Genomic DNA, 17,640 nt, shown 5'->3' on the forward strand with positions numbered 1-17,640 from the left:
AGGGTCAGGCCCCGGGCCCACGGGCTGGCCTAGAGTGCCTGGTACAGATCCACAGAAGAGAAGGGCCATGGTTCCCAGGCAGTAGGTGCGAGGTGAAGGGAGTCTCTGTAGAGGCTGGAGGAAGGAGCTGCACAGGTCTGGTGGGGAAGGAAAAAGCCCCTTCCGGAGCCCCTGGGGGCAGAGGCCCAGTGCTCAGCCCTTAGAGGCAGAGTCCATGCCACTGGCTCGCCCCGCACGTCACACAGAACTGCCTCTCTCCAGCTGCTGTCTCTCCCAACTCAGACTTTCCTGCCTCGCCTGGAATAAAGAGCAGCACTGTTTGCTTTTAGAAAGGGTGGCTGTCTAGTGACTACTACTTCTCTTTCCTGTGCTTCTTGTGAGGGACACACGGCACAACGCTGCTTCGTGACTGCGGAGCCTTCTTTGCTTCAGAAGGGAGCTATCCGCCAGGCGGGCGCATTTCAGATGGTCTGTGTGGTCTGCTGCAGACACCTCGGCACTGCTGTGGCTCTGGCGGAGACACACAGATCCCGGGCCGTCTGCAGGGCACACACGCGTCCCTCTGGTGGGAGCCGGGTCTTGCTCCAGCCAGCCAAGAGCATCCTCTGCACCACTCCCACTCTCTCCCTAAAACAGGCGTTTCTTCCTCAAGGGTCCTGTGACTTCCCGTTCCTGCCCGACAGAGGGAGACTGGGGAAGAGTGAGGACCGGCCACAGCCCCACACTGAGAGGGCTGGATGGGAGCCAGGTGTGCGCCCATCGCAGGGAATGTGGCCCAGGGCCGCCCACCAGGAGTGGCAGTGCCAGTCCTCCACCACTGGGTGTGCCGGCTGCAGCCCCACCTCATGGCTGTCCTGCCTGCATCCCGTGCCCGCCCCCACCCTCGCCAGCCCTTGGCCCACGATGGCCCACAGCGTCCTTCCCCTCCTCCCTCTTGGTCTCATCTCACAAGCCTGGCACTCGGGGTACAGCTGGTCACCTTGGCCTTAGCCGTGTGACCCAAGGGACACTTTGGCACACGGATGGGGGGGCGCAGACACAGGCAGAGGAGAAGAGGGAGGAGCAGCGGATTCTTCTAACCACTAGTTCTAGGGCAGCAGGTGCGGCTCTGGGTGCTGCTGGCTTCATGCAGGTCACGGGTGGGGTGACGGCCAGGCACTGGGCCCGGGAGAACGGCGCATGGTCTCAGTCCTCCTGCAGAGTGTGACCTCTGGGGCTTACTCAGTGGCCATTTGCTCAATGTGGTCACTAAGCAGCTTGTATTGCTCTGGAAGAGAAAGCGATGTTATTTCTCAGATGAAAGATGGTGACAGGGACAGGTGTGTCCTGCTCTTGTCACTCGGACAGGGGCAAATCAGGGCCTCCCTGGGAGCAGGGCTGAGGCTCCTGAACTGCACTGCCTTCCGCAGGCCACACAGCTTGCGCACTTCGGGGCAGGGCTGTGCCACGAGGGCGCACTGCACACGCAGCCTCTTGGCCAGCACGCCGCCTGTGGGGCAAGCAGGTGGCTGGAAGGGGCCCTCAAAACTGGGAACGCACCTTCTTATGAAAATAGTGTCATGGGGCGCAACTCCTGCAGCCTGTGACAGGCACAGGGCAGTCAGTCCAGCCACCCTGGGGACTGGGAGAGGTGGCAGCATCCCCCTTGCCCTGTGCCAGTGAGGTGGGGCTGCTAGCAACATTCCGAGACAGTCTAACGGCCACTGGCGCTCTCATGCCTCCTCAGGCCGCTCCACCACAGATCCCTTGAATTAGGTGGAGAATGGGATTTTCTGAAGAATATGGGTCGATCCGTACCCACGCCTAAGTGTAAATCCTTTCCGACGCAGAGGAACCAACGCTTGCAGCAGATGGGGCCGCACACAGGGACTGGCCCCCGCACAGGAGGGCGTCAATGTCACACCATTTCCCGGCTGTCACGGAAGCCAGAGATTCCAGAGAAACCTCAAAACTCCCTCCCCACCACCCTTGTCCTCCGGCACTCGTCATGGCAGCGTGGTCTGAGAACGAACAGGACACCACGCGGGAGCCGTTTAGAAGGGGGCAACTTGGGGCCGGAGTTTGGCTCCGTGCAAGCTGAGTCCAAGCGCTGCACCCCCCTCCTCCTCTGTCCTGACCGTGAACCCCGAGGCTGCAGCCTCAATGCCCACAATCCCATCTAGCAGAAATGGATTCCAAATGGAACAAGAGGGGTCCTGTGCGTCTGTCTACACAGACTGGGGAGAGAGGAGGGCCGTCTGCCGAGAGCTCAGCACCACGTTTCCGACTGCAACACGACATGCCTTCTGGCAGTGCAGAAGCGCCAGCAGGTGCAGCACTAGCTCCTGACCCCAGCCCTGCCCGCCTCCCGCCAGCAGTCTCCCGCAGACGCACCTTCATCAAGGTTGCCAATCACAGCCTGCTTCTTCAGGAAGTCATTGCACAGCTTCTTGTTCAGTCCGAAGGCCAGCATGTTGTGTGAGAACGTGCTGCAGGAGAAAACCCAAGAGCGTCACCCGCCGGCTTCCCAGGGGAAAGGGCCGGGGAGCTGGGCCCTCGTCTCTGGGACACCCACCGTGGCCTGCCTGGAATGGTCAGCAAAAATTGAAACGCACTGCTGCCTAATTAACTACCAGCAACTCTCGCTGTGGCACTGCGGCCACCAGGGGTTGCGCAGGAGGCAGATTAATCATGAGCTGGCATGGAGGCCAGTGTGATGAACTCCATGCCTCAGAGCAGGCTGACACGGCACCCCAGGGTGTGACAGCTCACAGGGCGTGACAGCTCACAGGGTGGGCCCGCCCCCTCTCTCCCTGCCCCCTCTTTCCCCTCCCCCTTTCCCACGCCCGCCCTTACCCCAGCTGCCCAAAGGTGATGTTCTCGTTGAACCGGAGGCTATCATCGCGCTCCTCCTGCGTCATGTGGCACCACTTCTCCCTGCAAGCACAGGAGGTGACAGGAGCGGGACTCAGACAGTGCTGTCCTTGTCCCCCTGCTCCTCGCCCTGCTCTGACCCGCGGGTGCTGGCGGCACCCATGTACGGCCCCCCGGGCACAGAATGGGGTGCCTTTCACCGGAGAGCCGTGTGCTGAGCCTTTTCACAAGGCCTGCCGGGATCCTGACACCGCGCTTGGGGTCCCCAACGTTCATCTCACTCTTCACAAGATAAAGAGACGCGGAAACAGAAGGGTTCTTTATGGCCCTGGAGGTGCGGAGTGCCACACGGCTACCCGGGCATTCTACAGGCAGCGGGGCCGGCCCCAGAGCCTCGCTACAGCTGGAGAGTGGGGTCTGGACCCGTCCTCGGGAAAGAAACCTCCAGAGAGGGAGGGGACCTGCCCAACATCCCAGGACAGCGGGCCTGGGTGGCCCAGGGAACGTTTTCAGATCACACCCGTGTCTCCTGACCAGCCTGATGGGCCAGGCGAGGTGCGACATCCTGGGGCCAGTTGCGGATGGCACCTTCCACAGAGGCCGAGGGCCCTGAGGGCCACACTGCGCCCTGCCTGAAGAGCGCTGTGCCCTGCTCAGCTGTGCTTTCTCTGTGTTGGCTTTCTCAAGGCCCTCAATGCTCTCTCTATCCCCTCCCTAAACAACACAGACCAGGCCCCCACGCTTCCCGCTGGCCTCTCTGACCGTGACCCTGTGGGTGCTGTGGACCACGGTGAAGACAGCACCCAGGCGTGAGAACAAAGTGCTGGAAACCCAATGAGAGGGCATCGACCGAGGTCTGCACGAGCTTCATGAGCCGGGGGGGACCCTGATGCGTTCTCTGCACAAGGCCCGGGGTGGGAGGGTGTTCTGAGCGTTCACCTGCTGCATGCTTTAGAGGGGAGTGCTGTTAATCCCTCATCTGTCTTAGAACATGGGGGCTCTCCACTCCTTCCCTGCCCTCACTGTCACAGAGCTTTTCTGCGTTGCCGGCTCGTTCCCCGCCCCTTGGGCAGGGCCTGGGGCCTCCCTGACCCTTACACAACTCCCTGGACACCACGCCCATCTGAGAAGCTACCTGCAGAAGCAGCTGCGAACGTGGAGACATTAATTTGAGCCCCTTTCCCCTTAGAAAGAAAACTGGATGGATGAGTCTGACTAAAATAAGGTTGAGAGGAAGATCAAAGAAGGGGGAGAAGGATGGTATGAGAGGGTGAGAGGTTGGGATCATGGAGAAGCCAGAGGAAGAGAAACAAAACAAAGGAACATGAACTCCTGGCTCCTCGCCACCCCCGGCCCACGAGAAGTCACTGGCACTGCTGCAGCGTAGCAGGCGTCACAGGGCATCGGGCGTGATGGGAGTGACGGACAAAGGTCACTCTCGGCCTCCTCGTGCCGATGGCAGGATGCCCACGAAGACACCAGAACATACTTCCAGGTACCCTGCAGAGTCCCATCCCGTTTCCTTCCTACTGTCTTTCTCCAAAACAACCCCCCTGAGGGTTGTTAGACACAAACCCCTGCACCACCTGCAGGCCTGCTGCGCACAGTTGTGCAGGTTGGGCCCTGCGCAACCCCAGACCGCACGGGAACGGCTCCCTTGGAGTTGTGCAGCACAGGAGCCCTGACTCCTCCTCTCCTGAGCCAGATGACGTGGCGATTCTTCTCGCCATGGTGAGGACGAAAACTGAGACATTTAACCTGACGTCTCAAGAAAGAGGTAAATGGTCACTGGCAGTAGCAGATGAGGTAATGTCCACGATAAAATCACTTCTTACAACTGACTTCAGGCCGGGCGCGGTGGCTCATGCCTGTCATCCTAGCACTTCGGGAGGTCGAGGCAGTCAGATCACCTGAGTTCAGGAGTTCAAGACCAGCCTGGCCAACATGACAAAACCCCATCTCTACTAAAAATACAAAAATTAGGCCGGGCATGGTGGCTCACGCCTATAATCCCAGTACTTTGGGAGGCTGAGGCAGGTAAATCACCTGGGGTTAGGAGTTTGAGACCAGCCTGACCAACATGGTGAAACCCCGTCTCTACTAAAAATATGAAATTAGCCGGGCATGGTGGTGGGTGCCTCTAATCCCAGCTACTTGGGAGGCTGAGGCAGGAGAATCGCTTGAACCCAGGAGGCGGAGGTTGCAGTGAGCTGAGATCGCACCACTGCACTCCAGCCTGGGCAACAAGAGCAAAACTCTGTCTCAAAAAAAAAGAAAGAAAAAGAAAAGAAAAAAGAGAAAAGAAAAATTAGCCGGGCATGGTGGCGGGCACCTGTAATGCCAGCTACTCGGGAGGCTGGGGCAGGAGAATAGCTTGAACCCAGGAGGTGGAGGTTGCAGTGAGCTGAGATTGCACCACTGCACTGCAGCCTGGGCAACAGAGCGAGACTCCATCTCAAAAAACAAAACAAAAAAGAGTTCAATTTCCAGTGCCGATCAAGCTCTGACACTGCGCAGCGAGCCGAACTTGCGTCTACACTGCCTCGGTGGGAATCTGGATGGGACTGACCGCCTGCTGCGTGGGAAACCTTCTGAACAGAGAAACACCTGCCTCTGGAAACAGAGAGGATGATATGGCTTCTTGCTGTCAGCAGAGGTTACCAAAAAAAGAGATGGCATGTTGGAGGCATGAGGCTGCCTGGGGACTTGGAGGCGACCTTGCCCCCTGTCACCTGCCTCAATCTCAAAGCAATATTCAGCCTTCTTCTAGGGAAGGCTCAGAGGCCGGTCAGAGATGAGGAGCCGGTGCAGAGCTATGTGTGGTCAAAGCTAATCTGCCCTGGTGAGAAGGCCCAGGAGGCCAGCTGTCCCCTCAGCTGAGCTCAGGACAGACCACCCCTCCCCAGCAGCACCGACCAGCTCTCAGAGGATGCTGAGATGCTCCCAGCCCTCCTTGGGCCAGGGCTGTGGGGCTGACTTGTTCCTGGAAGGCTGGTTAATCACACTGTCACCCAGAGAGTCAGTGAAAACCCAGGGGCTTTGTTCATGAAAGGAGGTGTTTGTTAGGCCTAAGTGCTCCTTTAAAAGCCATAGGTCTGCATAAGAAATGTGATTGCTCACGACAATAAACACTACACGTATCACTGATTAGAGGAGGCAACTTCAGGCATCCTCCAGCGAGACATCGTAACAGGGACTCTATTTGAAGAGGCAGATCGGCAACTCTGAAAACACATCACAAAGGATTCCAGCCCGCAGAAAGGTGAACAGGGAGAGTCAGGCCCCTCTGTGGGCTGGCAGGAAACAGCCCCATTCTAGGATTTCCTCGGGGACCCCTCGCACCCCCATCCCCGAGCGGCTGGGAAAGTGGGAGTGTGTCCTTCTTCCGTGCCTCCTCCACCTGGCGGCCCCAGCAGAGAGTGGGTGGTGTTGCAAACAGGACAGGCTCTGCACCCCACCCACGGTTTCCCAGATGAGCCGGGACCCACTTCTCCCGTGTGAACAGTGAGGCCAAGTGCGAGGCTTTCAGGTCTGCTCAGAAGGGGCCGGCGTGGCTGGTGGAGAGCACGGCTGGCTCAGAACTGGAGCCCGCTTTCCCCGGCGTCACTGCCTTTGCCTCTTGAGCTCATGCTGTCGCCAGGGCGTCTCAAGGTGTCACATTTGTCTTCTGACTATTTCGGAGTGCTCTGACCTTGGCAGGCTCCCACCTGCCCAGTTCCGGGATGCATTGCCAGCCTGCCCTAGTGCTGGCCTCACCTCCCCAGGGCTGCCCTCCCCGCCGGCTGCCAGGCTGCACCTGCGTCTGGGCCGTGTCTGCTGCAGCAGCTCAACACAGTGCACAGCCCCCAACCTGAAGTGACCTTTGAAGGAGCCCGCACTGTAAAACGGAACAAAGTCACGTGGACACACACACCTCTTCTCCTCCTCCTCTCCAGCATCCCCTCTGGAGCGGCAGCAGAAACAGGTAAACAAAGGAACATGTCAAAGTCATGCAAGATATGTGGATGGTAAAAAGAGAACAAGCAGAGGAGGGTTATTACAGGCAGAAACGAGCGGGACAGAGAAAGACAGGATATTCGAAATAAATTAACTTCCTAGAAGTCTGAGAACTAAAGAGGCAACGCCCATCTGCCTAGAGGCATCTAAGCATTTCCCTGTTCTGGTCTCCTGCCGAGACTCTCGAGGGTCCTCCGGCAGTCTCAGCATCTTTCCCTCTCCACCAGCCCCTGTGCCTCCCCAGGAAATGCGGCCATGGCAGAATGCTCTGGGTCCCTCGCCCCTGACTGGGTTTTAGCTGCCCCCAGAGGGAAGAATGTCACTTGAGACACGGCAAGTGCTGGGAGACTCGAGCCTTCCCCCAGCAGCAGCCATCTGCCCCTCTCCTGACGAGGGTTAAGGGTAGAGGGTCTCCCTGGTGTTGCAGAGGGACGGATGTGCTTTATTAATGAGGAGACCAGGGCCCTGAGAGGTTCAGAGACTCCAGTCACACGACCGGAAGGGGCTCCCCCAGGGGCTGCTGTCCCTCGCTGTCATGTCGCTGTACACGGTGGATGGCACCTTTGCTTGCTATGGCATCGGCCCCCGTGGAGTGGATGCCAGCCCCTCCCTGCTGCTATGTGCGAGGTGGCCCTCAGCGAAGCTGGGAAGGTCTGGTCAGGCTGCAGACCCAAGAGGTGAGTTGCGAGCGGCAACTGCATTCACCAGGCACCAGCTCTCGAGGGCAAAGTCTCGGGGGAGGTGGCCAGCCCTTCCTCCCAGGACCCTGCTCCAGGCGTTCATCCCTAGGATGCTGATTTTGTTCAGCAAACAGCAGGGTGGGCCTGGGAGCAGGGGTCCTGATGGTATTAGTGGGAGTTGGCAATTTTAGGAGGGTCAGGCCAAGTCATGCCAGAGCCCCAGGACAGAAAGCGCTCATGCAAGCTGAGCACCCCCACCCATGAAGCCGAGACCCCTCAGGCAGCTTGCAGGGCACCAGGGCCGTGAGGGGGTGAAGAAAAAACAGACACGTCCACTCAGCTGCTCTTCTGCTCTCCTCTTCCGCAACCGGGAAATAAAGCCACTCCCTGGTCCTTTTTCCTGAGGCCAAATGGGGCCACACTTTGCTCCTACCTGGTAGTGGGAGATCGCTTTGTCCTCTCACAATGGACAGCATCAAAAAAGGCTGCATTCCAGAACCTCAGCGTGTGCCTGCAAGACAGAACCCTAGTCACTCTCTCTCCAAGGGGAGGCCAGGAGGACACGGGTCATGGGCCACTTGAGGGATAAATCAGGGCAGTGTCTCACATCTGTCTGAGCTTCTAAAAAAGTCTCAGAGAGGTAGGGCTGAGAAGGAAAAACTGAGCATATGGCTTGATCTAAATAAAGCTGTTTCCCTGGGGCTCCCAGTGGCTGCGTATCTCTTAGGAGAGATGGCGCAAGTGGGAGGGAAAACTATGCTATCCTGGGCTGCACCGCAGGCAGGAGGGCGCTGGCGGGCAGAGCTGAAGCCACCACCTGTAAGACACAGAGGTGGGTCGTTTTCTTCTTCCGCCTTTCCTGTTGGGACTCCCAAGAGGAAGCACAGGGCTGGGAAGACGTGCTCTTCTACATCAGGGTCTAGTAACATAAACGGGAACCCCGCAGCGACACGTCGTGTGCCGAGAGAACTAACGTTCATAGGGACACTCAAGGAAAAAACATTCTTTGGGTTTTTTTTTTTTTTTTTGAGATGGAATTTCACTCTTGTTGCCCGGGCTGGAGTTCAACGGTGTGATCTCCGCTCACTGCAACCTCTGCCTCCCAGGTTCAAGCATTCTCCTGCCTCAGCCTCCTGAGTAGCTGGGATTACAGGCGTGCGCCACCACACCCGGCTAGTTTTGTATTTTTAGTAGAGATGGGGGTTTCGCCACGCCACGTTGACCAGGCTGATCTCGAACTCCTGACCACAGGTAATCCGCCCGCCTTGGCCTCCCAAAGTGCTGGGATCACAGGCATGAGCCACAGCACCCAGCAGAAAAATTCTTCTTAAAGAACATCAGGGGTTGGCAAACTATGGTGTGTAGGCTGAAGCAGGCCGGCAGCTTGTTTCTGTAAATAAAGTTTTATTGGAACAAGCCACACTCATACATTTATACAACGTCTCTGGTGGTGTTCACGCTACAACAGCATAGTGGTGTGGCTGCAGCAGAGACCATCTGGCCCGCAAAGCCTAACATATTTATTATCTGGTCCTTCACAGAAAAGTTTGCCAAGCAACAATGAAAAGACAGCAGCCAAGTCAAGGACAGAGGAGCTGAGCTGGATCACCAGACGGCGGGACAAGCGGGCCAGCTTCTCCCTGCCCTCTGCTTCCATGGGAACCGGGTCCAGCCTCCTCAAGGGCCTTCCTACAGCTCCAGCCCTGCCCTCTGCCCTCTGGGTCCCTGCGGCACTCCCTGACCAAGCTCCTGAAGTAGCTCTTGCTTGGTTAACAGGCAGAATGCACCACAGCCAACTGTGATCTTCAGGGGAGGGAGGGCCTGTCTGACACTGATGCCAGGTGCTAGCAAAGCACTCTAAAATATGTTGAGGCTTCAGAGAGATTAGCGCAGCCTGACCATCATCTGCAGAGCCGGGCCATACGCCAGGGTGGCCAAGATTTCCCCTGCAACACTGGTCTCACTTCAACCATCACCTTCATTCATTTATATACATGTAAGAGCTTAATTGAGATATAATTCACATGCCAAGAAATTCGCCCTCTAAAATATACAATTCAGTAACTTTTAGTGTATTCACAGAGTCGTGCAGCCACCATTTCCAGAACATTCTCTCACCCCATAAAGAAACCCCATCCCCATCAGCAGTCACGCCCTGCTCCCCATTCCACGCCCTTTGCCCGGGCTATCAGTCATCTGCCGTGTCTCTAGGAATCTGCTATTCTGGACATTTCATAGGGATGACACAATACGTGGGCTTCTGTGTCTGGCTTCTTCCACTGAGTTTCACAACGTTTCCCAGGCCTATCCCTGCTGCAGTGTGGAGCGGCATGCCATTCCTTTTCATGGCTGGCTAATATTTCATGCAATGGATGGATTTAGTTAACCCATTCATCACTGGACGGCCACGAAGGTGGTTTCCATTTTGCAGCCATAATAAATGATGTTGCTACAGACATTTGTACGAGGTGTTGTGAGGACACATTTTTCTCTTGGGTGACTCCTAGGAGCGGAGCTGCTGGCTCACAGGGTAACTCTGTGTTTCACCTTTAAAGGAACTGCCAGGCTGTTTCCACAGCGGCTGCTCCACTTCCATTCCTCCTAGCCGTACAGGAGATCTCCAATTTCTCCACATCCTCACCAATGCCTGTGAGGGTTCATCTTTTTATTCTGCCACCCTGGGGGGGGTAAGAATTCTGATGGGGACAAAGGCAGCTAGAAGTGATCCTGGGGAGTGACTGCTGGCCCCGTAAGAGGGTGACAGGAAGCCACGGGCTCGGCCTTACCAGATGGGCTGCTGCTTCAGGTGCGTGTACAGGTAGATCTTCTCCCCCTTCTTTTCGTCCTCGGGGCTGTACACGGTTACTGTGGGAGAAGAAAGGCAGAAAGCAGCTCTGGCTGCGCACCCGCTGTTGGCAAACCCCGGGCGACAGCCTCCCAGCAGCCAGTTTCTCCCCGAATGCCACAGAAACACGTGGTGTAAACTCCACCATGGCTTTTCTGCTAGCCATAGCCAGTAATGGTGCTATTCCCACCTGGCAATAAGGACTTCCTCTGAGGGATGGTTCCACAGCACAGCCACAGCCCCTCGCAGTAACCCTTGGCCTTCCTGGGATTAAGGAATTTAGTTCCTCCTTAGAAAAGTGGCTCTTCCACAGAAACTCAGTGAGAAAATACAGATCACGGGAGCTGGGAAGCAACTGGGGCATCACCCAGGGCAAGGTTCCTGTGCTCCGTGGAGGCAAGAAAGCCCCAGAGGCCGTGCACCTGCTTGTGTGCTGGCTGAGGGGGTGTGGGCCAGGCATCTTCTGCTGTTGCCCGGGCAGACTCACCAGCCCTGGGCCGCTTCTCCTGGGGTTTGTTCTCGTCTTCCCTGAGGGAAAGAAGGCACCATGACGACAAATGCGACTCATACCACACTTTCTCAACTCAAAGACGCTGTTCTATACTTCTCAGGTGGGACTGGGTACATTTAATATGCCTTGCTCTGAAAAGCCTTTTATGAAATCAAGGCTCTATTTGTCAACTGCCAGGGTTTCAGAATTCAGGAAATGTGGCATTGAGGTTTCTTTATGTCATTTTCTCTGAATCCAAAGCTGAATGGGGCAGAGGAGGAGGCCAAAGCACCTGGCTGCCGCCCAGCCACGGGTGGGAAGAGGGGACCCCGGCGCTCCCTCTGGCTGCCGCATCCCTCCTCCTTGTGGAAGTCATAGCTTCTATGAGTCTGTTTCTGATGTGCCTGTCCCCAAAGTGTTCCTCGAGTGTCTGTCAGAGCCCTGCTCTTCTGGGGACAGTGTTTTTCTCCTGTGACTCAAGACTGTGTTCCACAAGCACTCACTCTTGGTCCAGCCAGGGGATGGAGGGGACAGAGGAGACAGAGTGGAGGGGCTGTAGTTCTCTCTGCCATCTGACAATCCCTTGGGCTCCTCATCAGTCCCAGGGAGTGTGGCCCCCAGGGACATCCCTGCATGTCACTGGGGGGCTCGGCTCTGCAGACCATAGCAAGCTGTGGGGGCACAGGCGGCTGGGCAGCGCAGTGCTCCTGAGAGTCGCTGGGCCTCACCTGCACCCTCCCTGCTGTCCCCACCCGAGCTCCACACCAGCCTCTCCCCCGTCCCATGCAGGTGGGAGGGACTCCAAGGCCACACGTACTCGTTCCTCCTGGCCAGGGGCCCCTTCAGCTTGGTCTCCAGCCCCCCGAAGAAGCCCTTGACATTCTCAGTCCTGGCCGAGGTGTTCTTCAACAGCCGCTCGGCGATGTCCTTCTTCTCGGCCAGCCAGCTGTTTGCAGATTTCAGGTAGGAGTCGATGCTGCCCGTGGGCTTCTCCCGGGACTCCGGGGGCAGCAGCTGCGGTTTTCCTTGGACGAGAGAGGGAACAAGACAAGGCCAGTGAGGCCGGGGTCTGCACCTGCTAACTGCAGAGGCCCAGAGGGAGCCCCGCAGGGGTCCTGCGCAGTGGGGATACAGGAGCCTCCCTCCTCAGCCCAGGACAGGGGTGGTGCAGGCTCAGCCGGCCCAGGATGAGGAATTGGGAGCCCTGCTCCTCGGGAGCACTCTCAGCACCTGCTGTGCACAGAGAAGCCACTAGGAGTAGGGAGGGAGCAAAGAAGATGCAGGCTGGAGCCCGGCCCAGGTGGCAGGGTCTGCAGGGAGGCGAGGGCAGAGGCCTGACCACGCCAGCACCAGGGAGGCAGAAGCCAGCTGGGCACCAGGCCCCTGAAATGGGAGTGCGGAGACAGCAGGGGGGTGGGGAGCCCTGGCACCCAAGCTCCCTTAGCCAATGGATGGACACGAGGCCCTGGCGCCCCTGCAGGATGAGGTACCCCCATGGGCCCCAGTATCCACTATAAGTCAAAGGTTCTCTGCAGGCTCTGGCAGGGTGTCCTCACTGAGTGTCCTTCAGCTTCACTCAGCTGAAGCTGCTGTGGGTAGCCCTGTCTCAGGAAGCAGCGTCTATTCATTATGTGTCCATCCGTTCTTCAAAAAGGAGGAGCCAAAGGCTGTACTGGGGGGTTCCCACTCCACCCAAAGCAGCTGACGAGTGGCCTGGCAGGAAGGGCCTGCCCGCTGGTGTGGCTGGGACACCAGCCATGGCAGTTGGACCAACTGAATTGAGGGGTGCAGAGAGGACAGCTGTGGGAGGGGGAGCAGATACACACACCCCAAGAGTGAGCATGCAGGTACCGAGAGAGAACAGCACGGGGGGTCGGGGCCTAGCACCTCCCTGACCCAGCTCCAGTCCACGTGGAGGCTTCCAGCAACCTTCCACTTATGGTGGCCTGAATGAGTCCTGTTGCTGCAGCCCAAGGAGAGTCACGCAGGAAGCCCTTGAACTCCAACGTACCAGAAAGTTCCAACGCAATGAGGCAGAAGAGATATCATAGCCTCAGCATCAAGAACAGTCCACACTCCTCATAAGCCATCTCCAGCCCATCCCTGGGAATTCTCTGCCACTTCAGATCCTAGACGGCTGCTCCCCACCACCCTCCAATAACCAGCTGTGTCTTGTTTTGGTAAAACATAAAACTGATTATCTTCACATCCAGCAGTTCCTGCCTCCACCATAAAATGTCCTGCCTAGCATGTTTCTCCTATCAGCTCGGGAGTTTCCTTTGCACCCTGGTCAGTCAACCTCCCACCCCATGATTCGGACCATGTTTTCTCTGAAGTCTCACTCCTCCCTAACACCAGCGTCCTCTGTTCTCTGGAGGCCCCGTAGCTTTTGCATTTAACCGTAAAGAAAGCTTCTGCTGATACATTATAGGCTGGCGAGCCTCAAGATCCCGTGGGTGAGCCCCACATCAGCCCACCCGTGTCTTACCGATGTGGTAGTAGGTGAAGCACATGGTCATGAGGTTCTTGGCAGGCCCAAAGTCATCCATCTGATGACACCTGAAACAAGAGGCAAGGTTCACGGCGAAAGATCGCTCCACTTGCTTCTCCCTGCAAGTCGGTCAGCCATCGCTGAGACACTTGACACATGTGTCCCAGTTAATATCTTCCCCCCTTGGAGACGCACAAAACAATCTCCCTGAGTTCCATTAGGAGAGCTATACACAGGCACATGGCCTGGGACTGACTGAATGGGAAGGAGTTTGTGGTCTGCCTGCCCGGCTTCCTTCACTGGAAAGGTAAAAGCCAGGGCCCGAGAAGTTCAACTCGACGCCCAGGAGCAGAGCCAGGCCTCAAGTCTCAGTGCACACCCGTGGCCCAGGCCACCTGGCTCTCCAGCCCTTGCCTTCTCAGGAATTAGCAGTAAATTGGAGGACCTTCCCCGCATCCGTGGCTCTCAGGCTCCTGCCCACAGCATCTGTGGTGGGGCATCAGGAGGTGGAGCCTCTGATCCAGCAGGTTTTGGTCTTGGGCGGGGCCGTTCCTTTGCATTAAAAGTTTCTTTGCCTTTCTATCCTGATCCCTTTTAGACTTTTCTTTTCTGTTTAGGTTTTAACTTTGGACAATTATTACTTTACGAGTCAAAAGAAATTATCTAGACAGTGGGATTAAGGGCCATTTTTATCTTTTCATATAAAAAAGTAACTAAACTAGTAATAAAACTATAAAAGACTAAAAGTAAAAACTAAAGATGTTTAACAAACTAAAGATTATAAAACTAAAAAATCCCATATTGTCTAAATATTAAAAGAGTTTTTGTTTCACTTTGTTTTTGCAATTATACAAACATATATATGCTCAGGGACCAAGTGATGGCGAGATTCTTTGTATTCTGGCAGGTTGGGACTTTAACCCCTCCCTCCCCAACTTACTTATGTAAGACAAAAAACTCAAAGAAAAATGGAGAATTACTTTTAGCCTAGTGAAAATAAAAAAAAAAAGAAAATGGAGAATCAGAATTATGCAAAATGGGGGTTCGTGAAAATGCCTGGGACTGCATATGTTGGAAATTGAAGTATCTTAATTGCATGAGAGAATGTTTCATAAAAGGCAACCTAGAGGGCCTGTTTTAAACCACTACCCTCTTGGCTGAAGGTGAGGGCTCACTCCGCCTCTTCCAGTGAAGGTTTCTTAGCCCTCCCCTGGCCAGCTCTGAAGGCCAGACCTCAGAAGAGAAATGGATCTTGGACTTCGGGTATCCTGAGCAAGGGTAGGAAAAATAGGGATCCTCCTTTTGTTGGTCTTCTTCTTCCAGTATATGCCCAAGTTCAAAGAGAAAGACAGAAAGGGGAGAGACATGAAGAAGCAGGAGAACTGGGACTAGAGAGAGCAGGCTGGGTGTGGTGCTTCACGCCTGTAATCCTAGCAGTGTGGGAAGCTGAGGAAGCAGGACTGCTTGAGCCCAGGAGTTTGAGACCAGCCTGGGAAACATAGGAAGAGTTCATCTCTACTAAATATATGTGTGTGTGTGTGTGTGTGTGTGTGTGTGTGTGCGCGCGCGCGCACGTTTATGTATGTGTATATATCTATATGGAATATGGCCAGGCGTGGTGGCTCACTCCTGTAATCCCAGTACTTTGGGAGGCTGAAGCAGGTGAATCAATTGAGGTCCGGAGTTCAAGACCAGCCTAGCCGACATGGTGAAACCCTGTCTCTACTAAAAATACAAAAATTAGATGGGCGTGATGGTGCATGCCTGTAGTCCCAGCTACTCAGGAGGCTGAGGCAGGAGAATTGCTTGAACCCGGGAAGCGGAGGTTGCGGTGAGCCGAGATCCCACTGCACTCCAGCCTGGGTGACAGAGTGAGACTCTGTTTCAAAAAAAATAAAATAAAATAAAAAATAAATTTAAAATGAGCCAGGTGTGGTGGCATGCACCTGTAGTCCTAGTTATTTGGGAAGCTGAGATCCCTTGAACCCAGGAGATTGAGGCTGCAGTGAACTGTGATTGAGCCACTGTACTCCTGCCTGGGTGACAGAGCAACACCCTGTCTCAAAAAAACCCAAAAAACCAAAAAAAACGACTCAAGCAGCTATCTTTGGTTGGGAGACAAGGAAGTAAAGGAGGGAGATTTTTCAGGCCTGGAAGGACAAAACAAAGGCAGTGATGTGGGAAGGTGGCGATGGGATGAGCCAAGGACCAGGAGAGGACACAGGGCCCAAAGCAGAGGCTGCTTGGAGGCCTTCTGCAGGAGATGGGGATAGCGGGGCGCAGACATGCCCAGATCAGGGCTCCCAGCCCCAGAATCGAGGCTCCAGGTCGGTCAGGCCACTGCCCAGCCTCCCCAAGGCCAAGAAGCTTCCCCTCCATTTCACACCTTGGAGGCATGAAGCTGGTCTGGTGACCCCAGAGTCATGCTCCTGAGAAGGGGGGTCTGTGCCTCATGGGGTCTGGCTCCCGGATCTCACAAGTGAGCAGGGACAGAGATGGGATTGGCCCCAAATCTCCAGCTGGCGGCCATGCCCTTTCCACCACCCCTCACTGCCTACCAAGGGCTTCTGTGATAAAAGGCCCCAGCGGTGCCTAATCAGTGTTCACAGGAAAGGCTACAGTCCTCCCAGCATATCATTAAGTGTTTATTTGCTCATGGGGTTCACAGTTGAGTTTGAAGTACTTTACAACAGGAACTCGGGAAAGTGCCAGAACTCCCGAGGAGGGTAGGGTCACAGTACATCATCACCACCTGGCCCTGAGGACCTGCACAGAGGATGCTCCTCACATCCAGCTGCAGTCCTCTCATCACTGCCAGCTAAGGACGGCCAGCCCTGCTCCCGTGAGATGGTGGTCACGACTGTGCCTTTTAGTTGATGCTGGGTGTAGCAGAGCAATTGCAACCTGATGACTAGTGTGGATATGACTCACAGCTGGTTATGACACGGCTGGGTGGGGAGGGAAGGAAGGAGGGAAGAGGAGCTTACCAGGACAAAGGCTTTGTGCAATGGCGTTACTTACTCGAACAGCACCACTGCAAAAGACTGCACCAGGCGGTAGAAGGTTGCCTCTGAGACACACTTGGAGTTGCAGCGCTGTCCAGAAAGAGGCCAGACACGTCATTGAGGTTCAGGGCCACACGCAGCACTCAGTAAAGCTGCAGGCTTTCCACTCTCAGTGTTTCCACATGCAGCTGGGATGAGGGCCCAGGATGGCTGCTGCCTCTGCACTATAGAACCCGCCCCTCCTGCCAGGCCCCGGGCAGAGTGCAGCCACCTGCACCCAACCATCACTGGGCAGGGCACACGCAGGGGTTCCCTTCGGTGTCCTTCCCAGATTTTTAAAAGTAGGAACTTCATACACACCCACACACAGAAAAGTACCCCACAAGGACAACGCTGGCTGTTTCCAAACTGTGGATTCGTGGGTAATAAACTTCTCTTTGCTCATCTGCGTTTTCTAACTTTTCCATGAAAAATAAATTATTTGCACTAAAATACTTAAAAACGAAAAACTTAGGCCACTCAGGAAAAAAAAAGAACCTACTGGATATTTACAAAATTTAATTATTTTCTAAACTTTGTTAATATATTTTTCTTCACATGACTGTCATGGTCTTGAATATTTTTTATTTTTTACAAAAAATCGAGTATTATGGGTTAATAAAAATATGCACGTACATAACTCATATGCTTGCCTTTAAAAAATGAGATTTTCCGGAATTTCATGAAGTTGAAAGCCCAGTTTCTTACTCTTTCCCTTGAAGTGCGACGTCCAAATGAGCTACTTCCTGTTTCTCACTATCCTTTTTTAACTTTTAGAGATGGGGGAAGGGGGGACCTCACTATGTTGCTCAGGCTGGTCTTGAACTCCTGGGCTCAAGCGATCCTCCCGCCTCGGCCTCCCAAAGTGCTGGGATTACAGGCGTGAGTCACTGTGCCCAGACTGTTTTCTCACTATTTTTAACACTCCTTTTCAGAATATTCTGGGGTAAGTTTTACTTTTTTTTCTGTTGGGTCATTTCCCTTGACTCTTTTCTCCAGAGTGTCATTATAGGATAAAGTCGAATTTGTTACGCTTCACCAGATTCTTCCTTAAGAGTAAACGCCCATCCTTCCCGTCACCTCTCCCTTACCTGGGCACTCACGTATCGAGCAAACCACTCCCGGCCTTTTCCATTTTCACTGCTGCAGTACTCTCCAAACTTAGCTTTCTCCTCCTGATGTAAGTCCTCCCTAAAAAAAAAAAAAAAAAAAAAAAAAAGAAAATGGAGAATCAGAATTAT

At 55.0% G+C, this 17,640-nt stretch overlaps 1 protein-coding gene across 2 annotated transcripts in view; it reads right to left on the reverse strand.

Moving 5' to 3' along the window:
- Positions 1 to 199: 199 nt before the first annotated feature.
- Positions 200 to 17,640, reverse strand: part of KIAA0513 (KIAA0513 ortholog) — a 22,022-nt gene continuing 4,581 nt past the window's right edge. Inside the window, exons 2-12 of one of the 2 annotated variants that reach the window (XM_011928055.1) lie at positions 17,491 to 17,590; positions 16,377 to 16,450; positions 13,353 to 13,423; positions 11,682 to 11,889; positions 10,862 to 10,902; positions 10,316 to 10,394; positions 7,963 to 8,040; positions 6,767 to 6,796; positions 2,836 to 2,916; positions 2,374 to 2,468; positions 200 to 1,267 (exon numbers count right to left, since the gene is read on the reverse strand). In XM_011928055.1, coding sequence (XP_011783445.1) covers positions 1,218 to 1,267; positions 2,374 to 2,468; positions 2,836 to 2,916; positions 6,767 to 6,796; positions 7,963 to 8,040; positions 10,316 to 10,394; positions 10,862 to 10,902; positions 11,682 to 11,889; positions 13,353 to 13,423; positions 16,377 to 16,450; positions 17,491 to 17,590 — 907 coding nt within the window. In that variant the 3' untranslated portion in view covers positions 200 to 1,217. The remainder of the gene's footprint in view (positions 1,268 to 2,373; positions 2,469 to 2,835; positions 2,917 to 6,766; positions 6,797 to 7,962; positions 8,041 to 10,315; positions 10,395 to 10,861; positions 10,903 to 11,681; positions 11,890 to 13,352; positions 13,424 to 16,376; positions 16,451 to 17,490; positions 17,591 to 17,640) is intronic. The other variant, XM_011928056.1, reaches the window with a different exon arrangement.

This window comes from Colobus angolensis, unplaced genomic scaffold (genome assembly GCF_000951035.1).
Source record: "Colobus angolensis palliatus isolate OR3802 unplaced genomic scaffold, Cang.pa_1.0 Scaffold76, whole genome shotgun sequence".
Taxonomy (NCBI): domain Eukaryota; kingdom Metazoa; phylum Chordata; class Mammalia; order Primates; family Cercopithecidae; genus Colobus; species Colobus angolensis.